Genomic DNA, 22191 nt, shown 5'->3' with positions numbered 1-22191 from the left:
GATAACATAAATGTATTTATGGTATCAAATAACATAAATACAATGCAGAAAAAGACTATGTAATTATATAATTTGAAATGAGAAAATAATGGCCAAAAAGGGTTAAGTGCCTTGCAACTGGTTAATAACTGAGCTGGGGTATATCTTAAAAGTCTCAGACTGCTGCTCTTTCTTCATCTTCAAATGAGTTACTAAGAGACTTTTTAAGAAGAGGTATGATTTGAACTGATTATGAAATTATTCTCAATATAGCAAAGGGTAGGAACTGAGAGAGAATCACTTCCAATCTAGGGAAACCTATGAGCAAAAACCAGGAAAAAAGTACTGTGCACTTCACATCACTTAAGTTTTTGTGAGCCAAATATACCTTGTCTTCTTAATATATGGCCAGATACCAAAGAGCTTCAGTTTCTAAAAGGGGAAACCTGGCACTTGTCACAGGGAAAATATCCAAATACTGACTTCTAATGTCACTTGGTAACAGGAATGATCACACACACCCTGCCCTAGCAATTTGGCTTATCTACATTGCTCTTTTAATACATAAGCAATACTTAATGATATAGTGATAGAAAATAAGAACTAAGGAAAGTTTCTTGAGTGTCATAGGAAACATAGGAACAACCGGTTTTGAAGATGATGAGTTTTGCCTAATTGCAAGGCATTCAAAAAACATTCTTTAAGAAGCCTAGGAAATATTTCTAGGAATTTCCTTTGTCAGACTTGCAGGGTAATGAACCAACATTTTGTAGCCAGTGAGATAAAGGCAAAATAAAATAATTTTTCTTTTTATTGAAAAAATGTTATAACTATTGTAAGTTTTATCCATGTTGTTAGTGTTATCCGATTTCTTGAGGATGCTGACAGACCTGTATCCTGCAAATAAGTATTTCCAGAGCCTTAGGAGTACTTGGTATGTTCTGTGACATGTTGGGCACCTGCATTACTTACAGCCTACATTCCCAGCCTAGAAATCTACGGGAAAAAATGTTTAATTACATATAGCCGAGAATAGAATAAATGAATTAGGTCAAGCTATTTACTCTCAGAATATTTAATGTTTTAAATGATTTCCTTTTATTTTTATCAAGCACTGAAGTCATAAAAAAAGCTCTCATTTTGGAAAACCTCAAACAATCCACTAACAATAATTTTAAAATCTTTTGATGTCAACTGGTTAATTAACTCTTTCCTCACACTATGTTACTCATTCACATTAAAAAAAAAATTGTCTACAACCAGATCTTTTCACAGTCTGTTAATATGGATAGGAAAAATATCAGAAACACTATTTTTACATAGTTTCACCTCAAAAACAGAATCTGAACCACAGCCATAAGTTGAGCATGGCCCACGAACTCTCATCACATTTTCTTTCTTCTCATTTTGGATACTGTACACGGCCCTGCACAGGTTCCAGTGTTCCGCAACAAAGCCAATGGTGATGCCAGGAGGACACTGCACCTCCAGCTGCAAATAAAACAGTGACAGAAGTTAGGATGCTACATGCACACACATACACATACACATATGCACATACACAACTTAGATGTGTCCTCACTCATTCAAAGACCAGGGAAATTATTGCTGGGAGTGACAGCCTTCCATTTTACCCAGGCCATTCTTCGGGTTGTATTTCAGCGAAAAGCTTTAATGGATGAGGTCATGTTTGCCTCTGGGACAAACAGCTGGCTTAATTATAGCTTGTTATATAATGGACAGTTGTCCAAGCTCAGTGTTTGGCAAGCTGCATAAACAGCTAATATTCATAACCCTGAAAAATATAAGTATTTTAATCTCCATTTTACAGAAGAGGAAACTGAGGCTTGCAAGTGTTAAACACTTTCTAAAACATGTAACTACTAAGTGGCACAGTGATAAGTTGGCTTGGTTTCAAAGCTTATTCTTTATACTACACTACACTGCTTCTCTATCAGAAAGAATAATTTTCTCAGGATAACTCAAAAATAAAAGGCTTACAATGAGGAAGCAATGGGCTTCTCCAAGTCAACCTCAGAACTTGGAGATGAGGGGACCCTACACACTTATGCTGCTTGCTGTGCTGTAAAAGGGTTCTCTGTCTCCTTCCTAGCAGTCTCATTTCTTCTGACTCAGTCTATGAAACAGTAACAAGCTGACTTTTTAGATTTGAAGGGTAAAATCAAATCTCAGACATGAAAATTATAACAGAAAACAAAAGACAAAAGAGGCATTTCGAAAATTACATATTGTGAAAACAACAAAATGTGTGTATGCGTTTATAAAGCCATTTTTTAAGTTTTAAAATATTGTCCACTACCCTGTTTTTAGCTATTTATCTTCAATAATATTATTTTGTGAAGAATTAAGATCTTCCTGTTTAATAATAATAGATCATAAAGATTAAATTATTTGGTAAAAGCCCAAAGTTAAAGTTTTACTGACTATTTCTCTGGTGTTACATGGACTTTCATAAGAATTTGGGGAAAGGATTACCCAGGACATGGAATAGGACTGCACAGATTCATAAATTGTTAAATTAAGGTATTATTGTTCATATGGATAAATTCATACCTATATACAAATATACAAATTTGAGACCATCATAGAACTATCTCATATAAGTTTAAACCTATGAGATAAAAATCAAAATGTACAAAAATAAATTCCGTAAAAATGCATACCATGGTATACTACTCAGCCATCAAAAGGAATGAGCTAGTAATAACAGCTTGTTTCAATCTCCAGGTAATTACTGTGGGTGAAAAAGATCAATCCTGGAAAGTTACATACTATATTATTCCGTTTAATTAACATTCTCGAAATGACAAGATTATAAATATAGAGAACAGATTAGTGGTTATTAAGGGTTAGGGACAAAGAGGAGGGAGGAAGGTGGATGTGGTGACAAAAGAAGATTTTAGTGACGATGGAACTGTTTGGTATTTGCATTGTGCTGATGGAAACAGGAATCTACACAAATGATAAAACTGCATAAACTAAATGTACACACACACACACACACATATACAAATTAATACAAGTAAAACTGGATAAATCTGAAGAAAAATCCTGGGTAAAGTTATGAGACAAAAGTGTCACAAATTGGACTAGGCTTGTAATTTTTTTTAGGAGTAAGGGTCTTTCTCTGTCACCCAGGCTGGAGTGAAGTGGTGCAATCATAGGTCACTGCAGCCTCAACATCCTGGGCTCAAGTGATCCTCCTACCTTAGTCACCCAAGTAACTGGGACCACAGACACACATCACCAGGCCTGGCCAATGTTTTTTTTATTTTTTATTTTTGTAGAGATGGGGTTTTATTATGTTGCCCAGGCTGATCTCAACCTCCTGGCCTCAAGTGATCCTCCCACCTCAGCCTCTCAAAGTGTTGGAATTATAGGTGTAAACCATCCTGCCCAGATGTAATTTTGATTTGCTTTCCTTTATTCCGGCTTCCTATAATTTCAGAAGGCTGTATCTATAGGCTTTGATTTAAAAAATCTAACTCATAAATACAAAGATAAATGCCTACTATATCCAAAAGGATCAAGGATAATAGGTATTCACTTCAGATATAAAGTTGTTATCACAAAGATAATAATAACAAAGGAGTAAGATATCTGAAAATAACAGAAAATATTCATTGAGTACTATACTATTCGCTAGGAACTGTGCCGAGGAATTGACTTCATCCCTAAAATGATCATTCTACCTGATAAGTATTATTAATATTTCTATTTTACAGGTAAATAAGGCCCAGAGAAGGTTGTAAAAAATTAATATTTAGTAAACGATGTTATTTAACAGATCATGTAAGTATTCCTGTTATCCTATGATGTACTGTACTACCCAGTTTATGTATAAGAACACTACGGCTCAAACAGGTTAATTAAATTTTACAGATTTAAGTAGCTGACATATCTACAATTCAGATTCCGTTTGGTTTCTCTCCAAAACTGCTTTTCTTTTCCCTACAGCAAATAACTTTCTTAGAAATGCACAGATAATGAGTAACCACACTGTAACTCAGCACATCTGTATTCTAGTTCCCGCCTTGTCCTTAGCCAAGTGTAACACCTCAGCCATTTAGTAATTTTGAGCCACTCTTTATCTGTGGCAAGGTATGGGTTGTGATGGGTACTCTAAATGTATTTAAGTCCCTTCCAATTCTAAAAGCATATGTTTATGTTTATCTGGTGATGGGTAGGTACATTTAGATAAATGTGGTAGGTAAATTTCTAATTAAGTAGATGCAACTGATGGAATCATAATTATTGACTACACAATGCCAATCGTGCTTGACCCACTTATTTAAGCACTAAAAAGTAGTAACAAAAAGAAACAATCCTCTATGATTTTCCTTAGGTGAGACAATTTGGTTTTCTCCCTCCCAACCATCTTCTTCTATTCTGGCTGGCAGGGTCAGGGAAAGTCCTCCCCGTGTAGTGGAAGGAGCATACTGTGCCGTGAAGAGTTGGATCAGAAGCAAACTGTGAATCAGACTTCCATTCTCTGACCTCTTGTCTGGCAGAGGGGCAACAGAAGCAACAGCAGGTGCATCTGAAGGGTCTCTGCATTGTCATGATTTCTCGGCCCATACAATCAGTGACCCGGAGGACGAAGGGCCTTAGTGTCCGATAGGCATTCCTGGTAAAGTCATCTGTGTCTTCGGTTACCATGTAAACCATCTGGTCTGAGTTGTTTTTAATATCATATCTATTATTAGTTTCAAAACGTGTCATCACTAAAAAATAAAATGAGAAAGTCATCTTAAATTAGAAACATTTAAAATGGGCCTCAGAAAGTCCTTGTTTAGTATTTCTTAAGGGCTTAAAGCAACATAGCTTTTTTAAAGTTTCAGGTGAAATATATAGAATTGATTAGAGTACCCCAAAAATCATATTATCTAAAAGTATTTAAGCAATTGTGAAAATTGAAAACATTTCTTTTAAGAAGTTCAGCGTAAACATTAACAAAATTTCTACATAAAAGAAAAGTTTGAAACAACCCTTTTGTTTCAATTCCTGGAGTATCTGAATTCAGAAAACTTTAATTATAAAACCATTAAAAAGAAATTATACATTTGACCATTAATTAATCAGTTCATAAGACATGCTTTGAGGAGTAGGGTCATTACTCATTACAAACACAAAAACAAACCAAGAAAAGTCAAGGGCCCTATGTGGTGGCCAAATGAATGTGCATAGCTGGTTTAGTGAGGGTCCGTAATCCTGTAGAATGAACTGAGAATAGGCATCATTTTGACAGATCTTTTATTCTTACTTCCAAAGCAAGGGCACTGGACTACGATTCAGCGGATTTGGATTCTATTTCCAGCTTTGCCACTGATTAGCTGACTGTGGTTTAAATACTACTTCCTGCTCTGGAGGTGATTAGCTGACTGTGGTGTCCCTGGCTAACTCATGTAGTCTCTTGGCTCCTTCTTTTACTCATCTTTGAATGGCAAATGTGGAGTAGGAACAATGAGTAAAGTGTAGGGCAATTGACCAGATAAAACGTAAGCCCTTTTCAAATCTAAGAGCTTTGATTATATGATGTATAGGATACAATTATACAAAATAATTCACTTTATTACTTTCTTGAAGATAGGGTAACAGAGCAGTTTTTTTTTCTTTGAAATACTAAAACATGATCAATATAAAGAAGGAACTAGATATTGGATAATGCAAATTTCCATCTGATTAAAATACTGCTGAGCACTACAAAAATTATACATACTTTCCAGAGGCTCAAAATGCTGAAGAACATGTATGTTGTCCAACTGTTGGGATAAAACAAAGCAATTAGAAGACAGAAATAACAGAAATAAAATAACCTTGCAAAATAAACTGATGAAATAGATATTAAAATGCATCAATTGATACCAAAATATATTTTTGAAAGTCGATAGAATCAAAAACATTTTACCAACTGAAAATCAGCTTATCTGCATCTGATCAGATGGATATTAGCAGAGCTGTCCATATTAGAAAAACACTTTCTTTCAGTACCACTTTAAAAAAGTTGTCTGCTACATCAGAAAAACAAAACATCTACTTGCTGTAGTAATCACATCAGAAGAAGCTGTACTTATAGATTGTTCCTAGATAAGTCCCTACTCACTGGTCTCTCCACATGTCATCCATAGCCTGCAGTTGTTTAGTTAAGTTCAGAACGATTAACATGGACCAGCCAGAGAGAAGGGAAGTCTCTCAGTGGCTTAAGGAGAACAAACAAGCCAGGATGAAGCTCACATGAAGTGTCCCATTTTATATTATTTTACAGGTACTTCCAGCAGAGGTTTATACACTGACTTGCGTTCACTTGATCTACAAATACCAGGGTCTTCCCCAAGTGCACACTTTAATAAGGGAAGGGTCTATGACACCAGGAAGCATGTGAATAGGATTAGGGGAAGAGAAAGGAAACATTCTTAGATGGCAACCCATGAAAAGGATGGCTAGGTATATACCATTTGAGAAATATCTATCTTAGGAATCATTCTAAAGATGAGTAGCTTGATGGGCACATTATCTGTTACATGTGAGAACATTCTAGCAGAAGAGAATAAACCTTCTTGAGGATACCTTGATTATATTTGGACAATTTTACATCATTTAGACCATTAGACTATTCCTAATCCCTGAGCTCAGAACGCTGCTTGAAGTGCCATATTTCACCAAACATTGGTTAAATACATTAAGTAATGAATAATATGCGAATGCAGTAACACATGAAATTAAAATAACGTACCTAAACATGACTGTTTTATGGTGTAATTAATTACAGGAGGGTACAAAGGGCACAATCCATGCTTAATTAAAACCTTTTTCTTTTATAAAAACACAATTACATAAGGAGACCTAAACATGCCCCATAAAATACCAAAAGTGGCTACTAAAATTGTTTATAGTTCATTTTAGAAATCTAGGATATTAAAATCTAGAAGTGAAAAGTAAAAATATAAACTACAGGCATACTCTGAAGATATGACAAGTTTGGTTCAAGACCAATGCAATAAAGCAATTATTATTATTATTATTATTATTATTTTTTTTTTTTTTGAGACGGAGTCTCGCTCTGTCACCCAGGCTGGAGTGCAGTGGCCGGATCTCAGCTTACTGCAAGCTCCTCCTCTCGGGTTCACGCCATTCTCCTGCCTCAGCCTCCCGAGTAGCTGGGACTACAGGCAACCGCCACTTCGCCCGGCGTTTTTTGTATTTTTTAGTAGAGACGGGGTTTCACCGTGTTAGCCAGGATGGTCTCGATCTCCTGACCTCGTGATCCGCCCGTCTCGGCCTCCCAAAGTGCTGGGATTACAGGCTTGAGCCACCGCGCCCGGCCAATAAAGCAATTATTGTAAGAAAGTGAGTCACTTGAATGTTTTATTTTCTTACTGGATATAAAATTATGTTTACACTATACTGTAGTCTACAGTGTGCATAAGAGTATTAATTCTAACAGAAGTACATACCTTAATTTAAAAAAAGTTTATTGCTAAAAACTGCTAACAATCATCTGAGACTTCAGCTAGTCACAATCCTCTTGCTTGTAGAGGGTCTTGTTTCTATGTTAATGACTGCTAACTGGTCAGGGTGGTGATGGCCGAAGCCCAGGTTGGCGGTAGCAATTTCTTAACAAAAGATAATGAAGTTTGCCATATCAATTGACTGACTCTTCTCTGCATGAAAGATTTCCCTGTAGCACGTGATTTTCTTTAATAGTATTTTACCACAGTAGAACTTCCTTCAAAATTGGAGTCAGTCCACTTAAAATCTGCCACTACTTTATCAATTATATTTGTGTAATATTCTAAAACCTTTCTCATTTCAACAATGTTCACAGAATTCTCACCAGGAGTAAATTCCATCTCAGGGAAGCAGTTTCTTTGCTTAAGAAGCAACTGCTCGGCCGGGCGCGGTGGCTCAAGCCTGTAATCCCAGCACTTAGGGAGGCCGAGATAGGCGGATCACGAGGTCAGGAGATCGAGACCATCCTGGCTAACACGGTGAAACCCCGTCTCTACTAAAAAATACAAAAAAACCTAGCCAGGCGAGGTGGCGGGCGTCTGTAGTCCCAGCTACTTGGGAGGCTGAGGCAGGAGAATGGCATGAACCCGGCAGGCGGAGCTTGCAGTGAGCTGAGATCTGGCCACTGCACTCCAGCCTGGGCGACAGAGCGAGACTCCGTCTCCAAAAAAAAAAAAAAAAAAGAAGCAACTGCTCATCTGTTAAAGTTGTATCATGAGTTGTGGCAATTCAGTCACATCTGCAGGTTCCACTTGGAATTCTAGTTCTCTTGCTGCTTCCACCATATCTGAAATTACTTCCTCCACTGAAATCTTGAACCCTTCAAAATCATCCATAAAAGCGGCAATCAACTTCTCCCAAACACCTCTCAATGCTGATATTTTGACCTCTTCCCATGAATCATGAATGTCCATACTGGCATCTAGAATGGTGACCATCCTTTCCACATGGTTTTCAATTTATTTTGCCCAGATCCATCTGAGAAATGACACCATCTATGACAACTATAGCCTAATGAAATTCATTTTTTAAACATTAAGACTTGTAAATCGAAATTACACTTTGATTCATGGGCTGCAGAATGGATGTTGTGTTAGCAGGCATTAAAACAACATTAATCTCCTTATACACCTCCATCAGAGCTCTCGGGGACCAGATGTGCTGTCAGTGAGTAGTAGTGTTTTGCAAGAGACCCTATCAAGGGAGTCAGTCTGTCCTTTGAAGTTTTGACGTCAGGTGTTGACTTCTACTTTTTAGCTATGAAAGTCCTAGATGGCATCTTCTTCCAACAGAAGGCTGCTGCATCTACATTCAAAATCTGTTGTTTAGTATAGTCACCTTCATCAGTGATCTTATTATAGCTAGGATCTTCTGAAAACCTTACTGCTGCTTCTACATCAGGACTTGCTGCTTCACCTTGCACTTTTATGTTACAAAAGTGCCTTTTTTCCCCCCTTAAGCCTTGTGAGCCAACCTCTGCTAGCTTCAAACTTTTTTTTCTGTAGTTTCCTCACCTTTCTCAGCCTACATAGAATTTAAGAGAGATAGGGCTTTGCTCTGAATTATGCTTTGGCTTAAGGAAATGTTGTGACTGGCTTGATCTTCTTTCTAAACCACTAAAACTTCCTCCATATCAGCAGTTAGGCTCTTTTACTTTTCACCATTCATATGTTCAGTGGAGTAATATCACTTTCAATTTTCTTCAAGAACTTTTCCTTTGCATTCACAGCGTGGCTAATTGGTGCTAGAAGACTAGCTTTTGGCCTGTCTCAACTTTCAACATGCCTTCCTCATGAAGCTAAATAATTTCCAGCTTTTTTATTTACAATGAGATGTGAAATTGTTTCTTTCACTTGAACGCTCAGAGGCCATCACACCGTTATTAACTGGCCTAATTTCAATATTATTACGTCCCTCCCTGGAACTCAGTAATACGTGTCTGTTAAGGGGCAGTTCTTTGACAAATTGGTAAAGTCACTGGCAAAGCCAAGACTCCGGAAATAATATAATCGTGCTAATTTGGATGTTTTAGGACTCTTGGTAACCTTGATAAAGATTTATGTAAACTTCATGTGAGAGCTCAAAAAGACTAGGGTAGATAGCAGAAAAAGATTGGCTCTATGTCTTGCATTCACCCATAAGAAGGTATTTAAGCTAATAACAGCCACACAGCTTTCATCCATTGGGACAGCCCTACATGTTCAAAAAGTATTAGGCACATTGTGACCCTTATCTCATTAAAAATTCTCTTAACAATCTGATAAGGTACGTATTGATAATACTATTTTATAGACGACAAAATTCAAGCAGCAAGAGGTTAGAAAAGTTTATCAAGGTTTTAGCGTTACTAGAGAGTAGGATAGAATTAAAAACCTGGTTTGTCTGGGTCCAAATCTGTGTTTTGTTTATTTTTTCACTTATTTCTTTAACTCTAAACATTCCTAAAAGGGACAATTCATAAAATATGTTAAATTAACCTCTGTAAGAATCATTAAAGAAATTAAGAAACAGGTTTTTAATATTTAAATAAACAAAGATATACAATTTGAAAAGAGAATTGACTGTAGAAGATGTTAACTTCCCAAGAACAACTTCTGTATTTATCACAAAGTATGGAAATGAGACTTTCTAAACTTGATAAGCTACAAACATTTTATTATCTTCTGAAATAATGTAGATGTTTAGCACTTCTCCTGAATGAGTGGCTTTACATTTTGTCAATATTTTGTCCAAATAATAATTTAGGATAAATTTTGGCTTTTGTAAAATCCAAATTTTGCTGATCCAACTATATTGACTTCTATACACCAATGCTATAATATTATACAAATAGTTTTCAGCACAGAAGATTATCAGGGTCCCTGTCAATATACAGAATTGAAAAGAGAAATGACATATCTCCAGGAAATACTTGGCTGTCGACCTGGGGAGGTAAGTATTGAATTGGGAAGTTTCTTCTTTATAATGTATTTCAGTACTCCTTTCTCTAAAAACAACAACAAAAAAGATTCAGAAGGTTCTATGGAATCTCCAATAAAGTAGTCTCCCTCTTATCCTCAGGGGATACTTTCCAAGCCCCCAGTGGATACCTGAAACCACAGATTGTACCAAATCCTGTATATTCTATGCACAAATTTTTCTTTCCTTCTTTAGAATTTCATGGACATATTAATTTTACTGTAGATCTTAGTAACCTTAGCATAGGAATTTTTTTATTATTAAGTCAAAAACCTTCACCTTTACATGGAAAGGAAGACCTTATGGCTTCTCTTTGGTCTTTCCTTGGCATATCCAAATTCCCAGCATTCCTACTCTTGTGTTTTGGAGACATAATTAAGTAAAATAAGTTACTTCAATGCAAGCACCATGATACTGTCAGTCAGTCTGATAACCAAGATGGCTACTATGTGACTCTGGGTCTGTATACTACAGGTAACATGTACAGCGTGGATACACTGGACAAAGGAATGATACATGTGCCAGTCAGAACAGAGAGGGACTGTGCAAGATTTCATCATGCTACTCAGAATAAATTTAAAATTTATGAATGGTCTATTTCTGGAATTTTCCTTTTAGTATTTTTGGAACCTGGTTGACCATGGGTAACTGAAACCATAGGAATCAACACCACAAATAAAAGGCAACTACTCTGCCAGCTTTATCTTATTTTCATTAAGCAGGTTTTTTAGTTTCAGACATGGGTTCTTAAACAAAACTAATTGTACACAAACTTTGCATATTGCCCAGTTTTTGATCTGGATGCCCTGGTGGCAGCAGAATATCTATATAGAGGTTAATTAGGGAGTTACTGTGTTGTACAAAGGGGGTCTCTGGAACTTGGCCTGAAGAAATATTCTTTGTAGGGTTCATTATTTTTATTTATATTGTATGTTTTTGGGGGTGGCAAGAGTAGCTAATGAAAATAATGGGTGGTAGTAAAAAGCAATGGGCTAAGGCACTCAGTAATTTACCCACTGTGTTGTGTTTTGTTCTCTTTTGTGCTGCTTTTATTGATATTAACTCTTTACTTCTAAGCAAATAACACAACTATCCTCTATGATAGTTTTTCGATTCCTACTTGTACACTTCTTTCAAGAAAACATCTTGTATGCCTTGAAGCTCAACATAAATCCTCATGAAAATATACTCATCCCACTATAAACATCCTTGTACTTGCTACTTCTCTTTCACATTTCTGAAACTGGTATCACTATTCTTATAGTTTCACAAATGGCATCTGTCATCACTGACCCAACTACCTTTATTCACTCTGTTCTGCTTTTTTTCTCTTTTTATTGGGTCCCTATGGTCACATTTCATAAGAAAATAATTTGTATTTTCATGGAGTACCTGAACTAAGTATTCCAGACCAGGAGGACAGTTTGCCATAGGAGTTGGCCCTGGCATCCATGTTATTGGAACAGGCTGATTTGGCACAGGATATTTGCCAGGCTGATACTGGACAGGATGGGTACCACCAACTGGCTGGTACAAAGGGAAGGTACTGGGTTGCTGTGGACTGTAGTATCCCATAGGCAAGCCTCCTGGGTAGCCTGCAGGTGGAGGGACAGCTGTTCCAGGGGGTCCTGTGTTCAAAAGAATTCAAAGTGTTATACATTATTAACACCATAAGTTAACATAACTTTTTACATGAGATGAAATAGATCACACGACATCCACTTAAATATATAACAACTTGTTCCATTTTTGATTTGCACTTTATGCAGATCATTGTTGCATATGACCCAACAATGTATTAGGGAGACTTATTTACATATTAATTCATTTAATCCTTTTAAACCTTGTAAGATAATTATTCCCATTTCAATGGTACAAAAATAAGTTTTGAAACATTAGAAGACCAACATGTTAGCTTCTTAATAAATTAGGTTCCTCCTTGGAGATAATAAACTTACCTAATGAGGTTGGGATTAATTACTAACGTATAATTACTACATATAATTACTCCTGCAAATTTTTATTAGTATGTCTATTGTTATTGTTTATGGTTACATAAATAATATCTACTTTATTTCAAAGGGGTGCTTTTAATGAATATTTTAGGCTGCCTTGATCCAATCACTTGTACATATCTTCATCATCGAGTTTTCAGACTGGTTCCCAATCCTGACCTCTTTTAGATTCAATGTCTTAACGTTATTTTCTTAGCAGCTGGGCTGCTATAACAAAATACCACAAACTGAGTGGCTCAAACAACAAGCATTTCTTTCTTACAGTTCAGGAGGTTGGGAAGTTCAAAGACAAATGTTAGCATGGTCAAACCTGGTGAGAGCCTTTCCTGGTTTGCAGATGTTCACCTTCTTGCTATATGCTCACAGAGTGAAGGGGAAGAGAGAGAGAGAGAGGGAAAGAGAGAATCCCTCTCACGTCTCCTCTTACAGGGCATGAGTGCCATTATGAGGGCTCCACCCTTTTGATTTAATTTTCTCTGAAAGGCCCCACTTCCAAGTAACATCACATTGGGAAATGAGGCTTCAATATGTGAATCTGGGGGGGATATAAACATCCAGCCCACAGCACTTATCCCTCTACCATTTCTCCCCATTCCACCTTCAATCAGAGTTCTGATGAATTATCTTTGTCATTATAAGTCTGTCAAGGAACCTAGATTTCCTTAAATGGATATAGCATTTTATCATGCTTTAAGAGCACAGTCTACATATTCAATGCAATTCCCATCAAAATACTATCACCATTCTTCACAGAACTAGAAAAACAATCCTAAAATTCATATGCAACTAAAAAAGAGCCTGCATAGTCAAAGCAAAACTAAGTGAAAAGAACAAATCTGGAGGTATCACATATCATTTCAAATGATATTATAAGGCCATAGTCACCAAAACAAGATGGTACTGGTACAAAAATAGGCATATAGACCAATGGAACAGAAAATGGAACCCAAAAATAAACCCAAATACAGCCAACTGATCTTTGACAAAGCAAACAAAACACAAAGTAGAGAAAGGACATCCTATTCAATAAATGGTGCTGGGATAATTGGCAAGCCACATGTATGAGAATGAAACTGGATCCTCATCTCTCACCTTATACAAAAATCAACTCAAAATGGATCAAGGACTTAAATCTAAGACCTGAAACTATAAAAATTCTAGAAGATAATATCAGAAAAACCTTTCTAGATATTGGTTTAGGCAAAGACTTCATGACCAAGAACCTAAAAGCAAATGCAATGAAAACAATGATAAATAGGTGGGACTTAATTAAACTAAAGAGCTTTTGCACAGCAAAAAGAACAGTCAGCAGAGTAAACGGATAATCCAGAGTGGGAGAAAATCTTCACAATTGATATATCTGATAAAGGACTAATATCCAGAATCTACAAGGAACTCAAACAAATTAGCAAGAAAATACAAATAATCCCATCAAAAAGTGGGCTAAGGACATGAACAGATAATTCTCAAATGAAGATATACAAATGGCCAACAAACGTATGAAAAAATACTCAGCATCACTAATGATCAGGGAAATGTAAATCAAAACCACAATGTGATAACATCTTATTCCTGCAAGAATGGCCATAATCAAAAAATCAAAAAATAACAGATGTTGACATGCATGCGGTGAACAGGGAACTACACTGCTGGTGGGAATGTTAACTAGTGCAACCACTATGGAAAACAGTGTGGAGATTCCTTAAAAAACTAAAAGTAGAACTACCATTTGATCCAACAATCCCACTACTGGGGTATCTATCCAGAGGAAAAGAAGTCAAAAAAGATACTTGCATATGCATGTTTATAGCAGCACAATCCACTGCTATAATATAGAACTAGCCCAAATGCCCATCAATCAACGAGTGATTAAGAAAAATGTGAGAATATATATATACACACACACACACACACACACACGTATACATACACGTATAAAAAGGAATGAATTAATGGCATTCACAGCAACCTGGATGTGATTGGAGACTATTATTCTAAGGAAAGTAATTCAGGAATGGAAAATCAAACATCGTATGTTCTCACTCGTAAGTGGGAGCTAAGCTATGAGGATGCAAAGGCATAGAAATGATACAGTGGACTTTGGGGGCTCAGAGGGAATGATGGGAAGGGGGTGAGGGATAAAAGGCTACAAATTGGATTCAGTGTATACCGATTGGGTGATGGGTGCACCAGAGTCTCACAACTTACCACTAAAGAACTTACATATGTAACCAAATACCACCTGTTCCTCAAAAACCTATGGAAATAAAATATTTTTTAAAAAAGAGTACTCATAAAAATGAATTAGTACACAACAGCTAATGTTTGACTTTAGGAATTTTTTTATCAAGGTCTCTTAAGACAGGCAGTGGTAACTTTGCATTTCACTATTTTAAATTCAAAGAATTGCCAACAATAAGTATGAGAATGCCATTACTGTATATCTATCTAGCTCTGGTTACCAGGAATTTTTTGAATAACTTTGATCATTGTTAATTTATTTTTGTTTCACTTTCCAAGTTTTTAAGATTAATTAATTAAAATTTATAAATAACTGGGTCCTGGTTGTCTACCCAGAAATATGCAACAGACCCTAACTTATCGCGAAGGTGTTGTAGCCCTAACTGAAATCCTGTGAGTAGCAGAGTCACAGCAGCCCACAAGTGATGTTCTCTGAAATGTTAGGAAGGCCAGGCTCAGATAAAGAAAGGTTTTTCTCCTTTAATAGAGAATTTAAGGAATAATGTCTTGTGGTTGAAAACAAAATAAATTGTGTAAGTCAAGATATTTTATGTTAAGATTTCAGTATAGTCGTCCCTTGATATTCATGGAGGATTGGTTCCAGGACTCCTTCAAATACCAAAACCTAAAAAAGCTTAAGTCCCTTATATAAAATGGTGTGGTACTTGCATGTAACCTCCTCACAGCCTCCCATATACTTTAATGATGTTTAGATTACTTATAATAGCTAATACAATGTGAATGCTAATATAAATTGTTTTCATGTTTTTATTGTATAATTTTTATTGTCATTTTAAATTGTGATTTTAAAATATTTTTAATCCAAACTTTTGTAAATCCATGGATGAAGAATTCACAAATATAGGGGTCCAACTGTGGATCTATTTTAGTTTAAATTAAATAAAACAACTTTTTATTAGCAGGGAATGCTACCTAAGACTTGAACTGTAAAATCTGAAGCCTTGGTGACAAGACATGAAGGCAATTTTTAAAAATGGAACTAGATTTTTCAGATTTTCAAAGATAGATGTTTAAATTTAGAAAAAAAAATCACCTCAACATATTGTTTCTTAAATTGTGGCTCAATATACCAAGTCCTTCAAAATAATCTGGAGTTCTTAGTAAAATTCCAGATTCTGGGCCTCATTCCAATCTATTGCATCAGGATCTCTACAGCAAAACTTAAGATTAACAAAACATTTTATTTAATCAATTCTTTTTTTAAATGCAAAATTCAGTGGTTTTAAGTATATTCTCAAAGTTGTGCAACCGTCACTGCTACCTAAACCCAGAATTTTCATCATACCAGAAAGAACACCCATACCCATTAACAGCAATTTCCATTTCCTCTTCCCCACAGTCCCTGAAAACCACTACTACCTCTGTGGATTTGCCTAATCTACACATTTCGTACAAATGAAAACATACAATAGGCCTCTATGTCTTTTTTTTTTACACTCAACATGTTTTCAAGGTTCATCCATGTTATAGCACATATAAGAACTTAATTCCATTTTATGGCTGAGTAGTATTCTGTTGTATGGATACATCACATTTTAGGTATCCTTTAATCAGTCAATGGACATTTAGGTTGTTTTCACTCTGGGCTATTATAAATAACGCTGTGATCCTCCATGTACAAGTTTTAGTGTGGACGTATGTCTTCAGTTCTCTAGCTAAGAGTGAAATGAGCTGAAATATTTGGTAACTCCATTATTAACTGCCAAACTGTTTTCCAAAGTGGCTTTACAATTTCACATGTCCACTTGCAAATATGAGAGTTCTACTTTCTCGATATTCTCCACCAATACTTGTTATTGTCTGTTTTTATTTTAGTCATCTTAGTGGGTATGAAGTTGTATCTTATTGTGATTTTTATTTGCATTTTTCTGATTACTAATGATGTTCAGCATCTTTTCATGTGCTTAGCGGCCATTTGTATATCTTCTCTGGAGAACTATCTATTCAAATATTTTTGCCTACTTTAAAACTGAATCATGGCCGGGTGCGGTGGCTCAAGCCTGTAATCCCAGCACTTTGGGAGGCCGAGACGGGCGGATCACGAGGTCAGGAGATCGAGACCATCCTGGCTAACCCGGTGAAACCCCGTCTCTACTAAAAAATACAAAAAACTAGCCAGGCGAGGTGGCGGGCCCCTGTAGTCCCAGCTACTTGGGAGGCTGAGGCAGGAGAATGGCCTAAGCTCGGGAGGCGGGGCTTGCAGTGAGCTGAGATCTGGCCACTGCGCTCCAGCCTGGGTGACAGAGCGAGACTCCGTCTCAAAAAACAAACAAACAAACAAACAAACAAAAAAACTGAATCATTTGTCTTTGTATTGTTGCGTTATAAATGTTCTTTATATAGTCAAGATAAAAAGTCTTTTGCCAGATAGTTTGTAAGTGTTTTCCCTCATTTTGTAGGTTGACCTTTCTCTTTTATAGTGTCCTTAGGTATGCAGAACTCTTTAATTGTTATGAAGTCCAATTTATTTTTTGTTGGTTGGTTGTGCTTTAGAGTGTCATATCATATCTAAGAAACTATTGCCTAATCCAAAGACATAAATACTTACATCTGTATCTTATAAAAGTTTTATAGTTTTCACTCTTAGACATAGGTCTTTCAAACACATAGATTTTTGATTCATTTAGAGTTTTTGTGTATAGGGCGAGACACAGTTTCACATCATTCTTTTGTCTGTTGATACTCATTTGTCTCAGATCCTTTGCTGAAAAGAGTATTCTTTCCCCATTGAATTATTTTAACATGCTTGTCAAAAATGTTAGCCACAGATGTTGGGTTTACTTCTTAGACTCTCAGTTCTATCTCATTGGTCTATATGTCTATCTTTATGCCAGTACTGTGGTATTGACTTCTGCAGCTTTATAGTAAATCGGAAATTGGGAATTGTGAGTCCTCTCATTCTTTTTTCAAGATTGTTTAGGCTATTCTGAATCCCTTACATTTCTATATTATTTGAGGAACAGCTTGTCAATTAAAAAAATTCCACTGTGATAAGAATTGTGTTTAATCTGTAGATCAATTTAAGGAGCATTTCCATTTAACAATATTTACTTTTCAAATCTGTAAAATGCCTTTCCACTTATGTAGTCTTCGTTAGTTTCTTTCAATAATGTTTCATAGTTTTCAATATGAAAGATATTTTACTCCTTTTATTAAAGTTATTTCTGGGTATGTTATTTTTAATGTTATTGTATGTGGAATTATAATTTCAATTTCTTTTTTACATTGTTCATTGTTAATATATAGAAATACATTTGGATTTCTGTATAATGATCTTATATCCTAACACACGCTGTTTGTGCTGTTTGTGTGTATATATGGTTTTTTTTGTTTTGCTTTTTGTTTTCTTTTTGACAGGGTCTCACTCTGTCACCCAGGCTGAAGCGCAGTAGTATGATCATAGCTCACTGCAGTGTCAAATCCCTGAATTCAATCAATCTTTCTACCCTAACCTCCAAGTAGCTGGGACTACAGGGGTACAGGAGTGTACCACTGCACCCAACTTAGACTTTTTACATATATAGGATCATGTCTTCTGCGAATGGAGATAGTTTTGTTTCTTTTTTTTTCTTGCCTAATTGCCCTGGCCAGAACTTCCAGTACAATGCTAAATAGAAGTGGCAAGAAAGATACCCTGTCTCATTCTTGAGCTTAGATGAAATGAACGTTTTCAGTCTTTACTCCTAAATATAATGTTTGGTGTGAGTTTTCACAGGTAGTCTTTATCAGATTGAGGGACTTCCTCCTATTTCTAGTTTCTTAAGTGTTTTTATCATGGAGGATGTTGTATTTTGTCAAGTGTGACTTCTGTGCTTACTGATGTGGTCATGTGGTTTTTGAAATATATTCTATTAAAATAGCACATACATTGATGGGTTTTAATATGATATTTAATATGATAAACCAATCTTACCTTGGGATAAATCCCACTTGATGATGGCATTTAATCCTTTTTTATGTTCCTAAATCTGGTTTGCTAGTAATCTGTTGCGCAAGTCTGATCCTATATTTATTAGGGATATGATCTTTAGTTTTCTTTTCTTGTGATATCTGTCAGATTTTGCCAATTGGGTAATACTGGCCTCATAGAATTAGCTAGGAAGAATTCACTATTCTTTCATTTTTATGGAAGACATTGTAAATGACTGGTATTAAAACCTTCATGCAGCATTTAGTAAAATTTTCTTTTTCTTTTTTTTTTTTTTTTTGTCTTAATCTTTTGCCCCAGCCTGGGGAAAATTGGAACAATCTTTCCTCACTGCAACTTCTGCATCCCGGGATCAAGCCATTCTCCTGTCTCAGCCACCCAAGTAGCTGGGATTACAGGTGCGTGAGAACTAATTTTTGTATTTTTAGTAGAGATGGGGTTTCGCCATGTTGGTCAGGCTGGTCTCAAACTCCTGACCTCAAGTGATCCACCTGCTTCGGATTTCCAAAGTACTGGGATTACAGGCATGAGCCACCGTGCCCGGCCAAAATTCACTATTGAAGCCATCTAGGCCTTAGCTATATTTTGTGGAAAAGTTTTACATGACAAATTCAATCTCTTTACTTGTTATATAAGTCTGTTAAGGGTTTCTGTTTCTTCTTGAGTCAATTTCAATTGTATCTTTCTAGGAACTTGTCCATTCGTTTAGGTTTCCTAATTTATTGGCATACAATAAATTGTTCATATTATTCCCTTAAGATACTTTCAATTTCTCTGTGGTAAGAGCCTCACTTTCATTCCTGATTTTAGTAATTTGAGGTGCTTTTTTTCATTTTTATTTTTGGTCAGTTTGACTTAAGGTTCCTTAATTTTGTTGATCCTCTCAAAGAACAATTTTTTGGTTTTGCTGATTTTGTTTATTCTTCTTTTTTCTATTTATTTCTGCTCTAATCTTTATTATTTCCTACTGCTTGGCTTGGTTTTTCTTTAAGGTGGAAAGTTTGATTACTGATTTGATATCTTCCTTTTTTTTAATGCAGGTGTTTATAGCTATAAATTTTCCTCTAAGCACTTCTTCAGCTATATCTCATATGTTTTGGTATACTGTGTTTTGTCTTCATTCATCTCAAAGTATGTTCTAATTTCCCTGTGTGTGATTTTTTTTTTTGCCCCTATTGTCATTTAAAAGTATTCTTCTACCACTGTGGTAGAAGAATATACTCTACAGGATTTTAATTGTTTTAAATTTGTTGAGACTTATTTCATGACCTAACCACAATACTGTAGAATGCCGTATGTTTCAAGAAGAATGTGTATTTTGCTGTTGTTCAGCAGAGTGTTCTATTATGCTATTATGTCTAGAATGTCTGTCGTAGACTGTCTGTTGTGCCCAGTTTCGTTTATAGTGTTGTTCAGATCTTCTGTTTCCTTTTTGATCTTCTGCTTAGTTGTTCTATCTATTATTGTAAGTCGGGTATTACAGTCTCCAACTATTATTTATTGTATTATCTATTTCACTTTTCAATTCTACCAGTTTTACTTCATATATTTTGGAGTACTGTTTTTATGTGTATATATGTATATACTCATTCTGTCTTCGTGATGATTGACATTTTCATTATTATAAAATGAACATCATCTCTAGTAATAATTTTTTCTCCAAGTATATTTTTGTCTGATATTTCACCAATTCTTATCAACTACTAAGTTTGAGAAACACTGTTTTGATACAGCATTTTGCAAACTGAAGAAATATTCATAGATCATTAAAATCAATTTAATAATTCAAATATTAATTTTGCAAATATACTCAACTAGAGAAGAATAAAATAGAAAATATGAAACTGTATGATTAGTATGCTATATATTCACTTTATATTCAGTATTGTCTGGTAAAACTTGTGTTACTTATATATAAATATATTGAATATATATATATATGTATTGTTCACTATGTGTTATATTAGATTATCATCAAGAATATTTGAAAGCCAATGATTTAAAGATCCTTTTATTTAACTAATAAAATGAAAGCAAAGATTCTATTTTGAAATGAAAAAGATGGAAACAATGTTGCAACATTGCAATGTATAATCATGTAAGTGCTTGTTTTTACTATAGTTGGAGATTTTTCTCTGTAGATTTCCACCTTGAAGAAAAAAATAAATCTTACCTAAATATAGGTTAAACTGTAGTTTCCTTCTGAAAATTACCGCTTTTCCTTGTAATATGTGTATATGTATGTATATGTGTTTTTTTGTGTATCTGCCTAAAAATTATGGGATTTTCAGTCCAGATGAGAGCTGAAAGATGTTAGAAGCTGAGATTCACCTCGTGTCCAGATAAGTGTGCAAAAATGAACAAGGCTACAACAGTAGAAGCCCAATTTGGGCTGTATTGTTACAGCTCCACAAATGGTATTACATTTCCCTAAGTAAACTCGGTTTTGGGAACTGCAGGTCTATAGGACTAGCGAATCTTCTGTCTTCTGTAATGAAAGAGCAATGCCACACAGCTTTGTAGGGAAGGGATTGACATCTCCTGAAAAACGCAGACACAGTCCCGGCTGGGCGCGGTGGCTCACACCTGTAATCCCAGCATTTAAGGAGGCCGAGGTGGGTGGATCACCTGAGGTCAGGAGTCTGAGACCAGCCTGGCCAACATGGTGAAACCCTGTCTCTACTGAAAACACAAAATTATCCGGGCGTGGTGGTCGGTGCCTGTAATCCCAGCTACTCTGAAGGCTGAGGCAGGAGAATCTTTTAGAATCCGGAAGGCGGAGATTACAGTGAGTCGAGATTGCGCCATTGCACTCCAGCCTGGGCAACAGAGCAACACTCTGTCTCAAAAACAAACAAACAAATAAATGTAGACAGTCCCATAGGCAGCTCGTTTTTGAAAAGGTCACTCTTGCAGAATTAAAAATTCACTTAAATGGGATAAGGTGGAGATTATGGTCTCTCTCAGAGCCCCTAAAGAAATGGGTCCTGGATACCACCCAGATCTGGAAGAAAGTCCTATTAGAGAAAGCTATGTTTATTAAAAAAAGAAAAGAAAAAGAAAGATAATAACTAACACTCATTGAGCTCTCATCATATTCCAGCCCTTATTCTAACAATTTTACAAGTACTAAATCTTGTCATCTTTACATCAACCCTATATAGTAGATACTATTATTATCCTTAATTTATAGAGAAGAAAACTGAGGCATAGGGAGGTTAAATAACTTGGTGAATGTCACTAGCTGATGTATAAGGAAGAGAATTAGAATTCCAGCATTCTGACTGCAGAAATGTCCTTAAATACATCATGTTAATACTCCCCCTAGATCAGAGGCAAGGAAGAAGAGCACGCCAGGCGTGATTCTATGGAGGGCTTTGGGCCTATACACTGAATTGGCATCTCTAGCTAGCAGCTATTTTTAAGTCCTTAAGTTCTACCCTTTCACCTCCATGGGACATCATGGGACTATGCAGTAGTCTGGGGACAACCAAGACTGTGAAAGCCAGTCGTTTTTGA

At 35.9% G+C, this 22191-nt stretch overlaps 1 protein-coding gene across 4 annotated transcripts in view; it reads right to left on the bottom strand.

Moving 5' to 3' along the window:
• PLSCR4 (phospholipid scramblase 4) overlaps nt 1-22191 on the bottom strand; it is a 65509-nt gene that overhangs the window by 1931 nt on the left and 41387 nt on the right. For 3 of the 4 annotated variants that reach the window (XM_009201561.4, XM_031663704.1, XM_009201563.4), the window contains exons 4-7: nt 11860-12095; nt 5720-5762; nt 4441-4724; nt 1309-1470 (exon numbers count right to left, since the gene is read on the bottom strand). In XM_009201561.4, the coding sequence (XP_009199825.1) occupies nt 1309-1470; nt 4441-4724; nt 5720-5762; nt 11860-12095 (725 nt within the window). The remainder of the gene's footprint in view (nt 1-1308; nt 1471-4440; nt 4725-5719; nt 5763-11859; nt 12096-22191) is intronic. The other variant, XM_003894988.5, reaches the window with a different exon arrangement.

Source organism: Papio anubis, chromosome 2 (assembly GCF_008728515.1).
Source record: "Papio anubis isolate 15944 chromosome 2, Panubis1.0, whole genome shotgun sequence".
Lineage (NCBI taxonomy): Eukaryota > Metazoa > Chordata > Mammalia > Primates > Cercopithecidae > Papio > Papio anubis.
Note: the sequence above shows the minus strand (reverse complement) of the source record. Positions and strands in the feature narration are given on the sequence as shown.